Below are 1,403 nucleotides of genomic sequence, written 5' to 3'. Positions count from 1 at the left end.
CCAATTTCTTACTTAACTTGGTAATTTCCCACTAATCCAATAATTAACCAATTCTACACATAATTAAGAATTATCTGAAATTACTTAAAATACTGCTCATTTTTAGCAGACTTTATACACTTCATTATCATGGTCATGTGGTACCTTATATGACACTAGTTCATAAATATCGGGTATTATAGCTCGGACCGTATTTTATTCCAAAATGTCAAACTTCGATGAAATTCACTTTCTTCGATTCCCTTACCTTCTCACCTTTACGAATTTACTTATCACTTGCTTGAAATCGCATAATGCTTATAACCACAAAATAATCTCATTCTCGAGCTTACGTCGATTAACTTACGACGAAACTTTAACGTACGAAAATGCAGGATGTAACGTCTCATTTCCGAGCTTATATCAATTTAATTATGGCGTACTTTCACATGCGAAAATACGGGGTGTAACATCATTCCCCCCCCCCCCCTGGAACATTCGTCCTTGAATGTTTACTGATGCACTTATCATTTTCATAACTTGTGTCTTTCGAATACGTTAGTACTCTTCTTGCCATCTCGACAATTGTTTTGTGAATAAATCCAAGGGCCAGGGCATCCCCCCCCCTTTAGGCCTATTTCTCACATCATTACTTGTGGTCGAAATCCTTCCAATCTCGTAACTGTTGCTACCTTCTATAATGCAGCCTGTACNNCGGGGTCCTCAGATAGTCGAGGGTTTGAGTTTTGTGTCCCTAATGTGCAGGGCTGCGCGGCAGGTCATGGGCGAAACTCACTATCTCACTATTCATTCATCTAGGAGCAACATAGATGTATCATGATATCAAGGAAATATATTGGTGGGACGGAATGAAAAAGGATATAGCAGAGTTTGTCACTCAGTGCCCTAAATGTCAACAGGTCAAGATTGAGCATCAAAAACCCGGTGGATTATTGCATGTTATAGAGATTCCGACTTGGAAGCGGGAAGTAATCAATGTGGATTTCATCGCAGGTTTACCTCGCACCAAACGCAAGTTCGATTCTATATGGGTGATTGTTGATAGACTTACAAAATCAGCCCATTTTCTGCCTGTTAGGACTACATATTCCACAGAGGATTATGCAAAGCTTTACATTAGGAGATAGTACGACTGCATGGTGTCCCCATATCTATTATCTCTTATAGAGGAGCTCAGCTATTATACGTAATTTAAGAGGGAAATACATAAGCTCTAAGATAAGAGGTTATTATACATAATTCAAGAGGGAAATACATAAGCTAGCTAAGCTTATGGATGAAGCTGCCAAGAAACCTTGCAACAAATAAAAAGGGAAGTGTTTTCATCCTAGTAAAGCAAGCCTCCCTAGAAGCTAACCAAACAAAATACTTTACCTTGTATGGAGCTTTGCACATTCAAATAT

The 1,403-nt window shown here is 38.7% G+C and overlaps 1 protein-coding gene across 1 annotated transcript in view; it reads left to right on the top strand.

Annotated features, from left to right (window-relative positions):
* Positions 1-848: 848 nt before the first annotated feature.
* LOC109221323 overlaps positions 849-1,403 on the top strand; it is a gene marked incomplete at its 3' end in the record, with an annotated part of 17,742 nt that continues 17,187 nt past the window's right edge. Inside the window, exon 1 of the mRNA XM_019385797.1 lies at positions 849-993. Coding sequence (XP_019241342.1) covers positions 849-993 — 145 coding nt within the window. The remainder of the gene's footprint in view (positions 994-1,403) is intronic.

This window comes from Nicotiana attenuata, unplaced genomic scaffold (genome assembly GCF_001879085.1).
Source record: "Nicotiana attenuata strain UT unplaced genomic scaffold, NIATTr2, whole genome shotgun sequence".
Classification (NCBI taxonomy): domain Eukaryota; kingdom Viridiplantae; phylum Streptophyta; class Magnoliopsida; order Solanales; family Solanaceae; genus Nicotiana; species Nicotiana attenuata.
The sequence above is the reverse complement of the archived record's forward strand: the minus strand, read 5'-3'. Positions and strand labels throughout refer to the sequence as shown.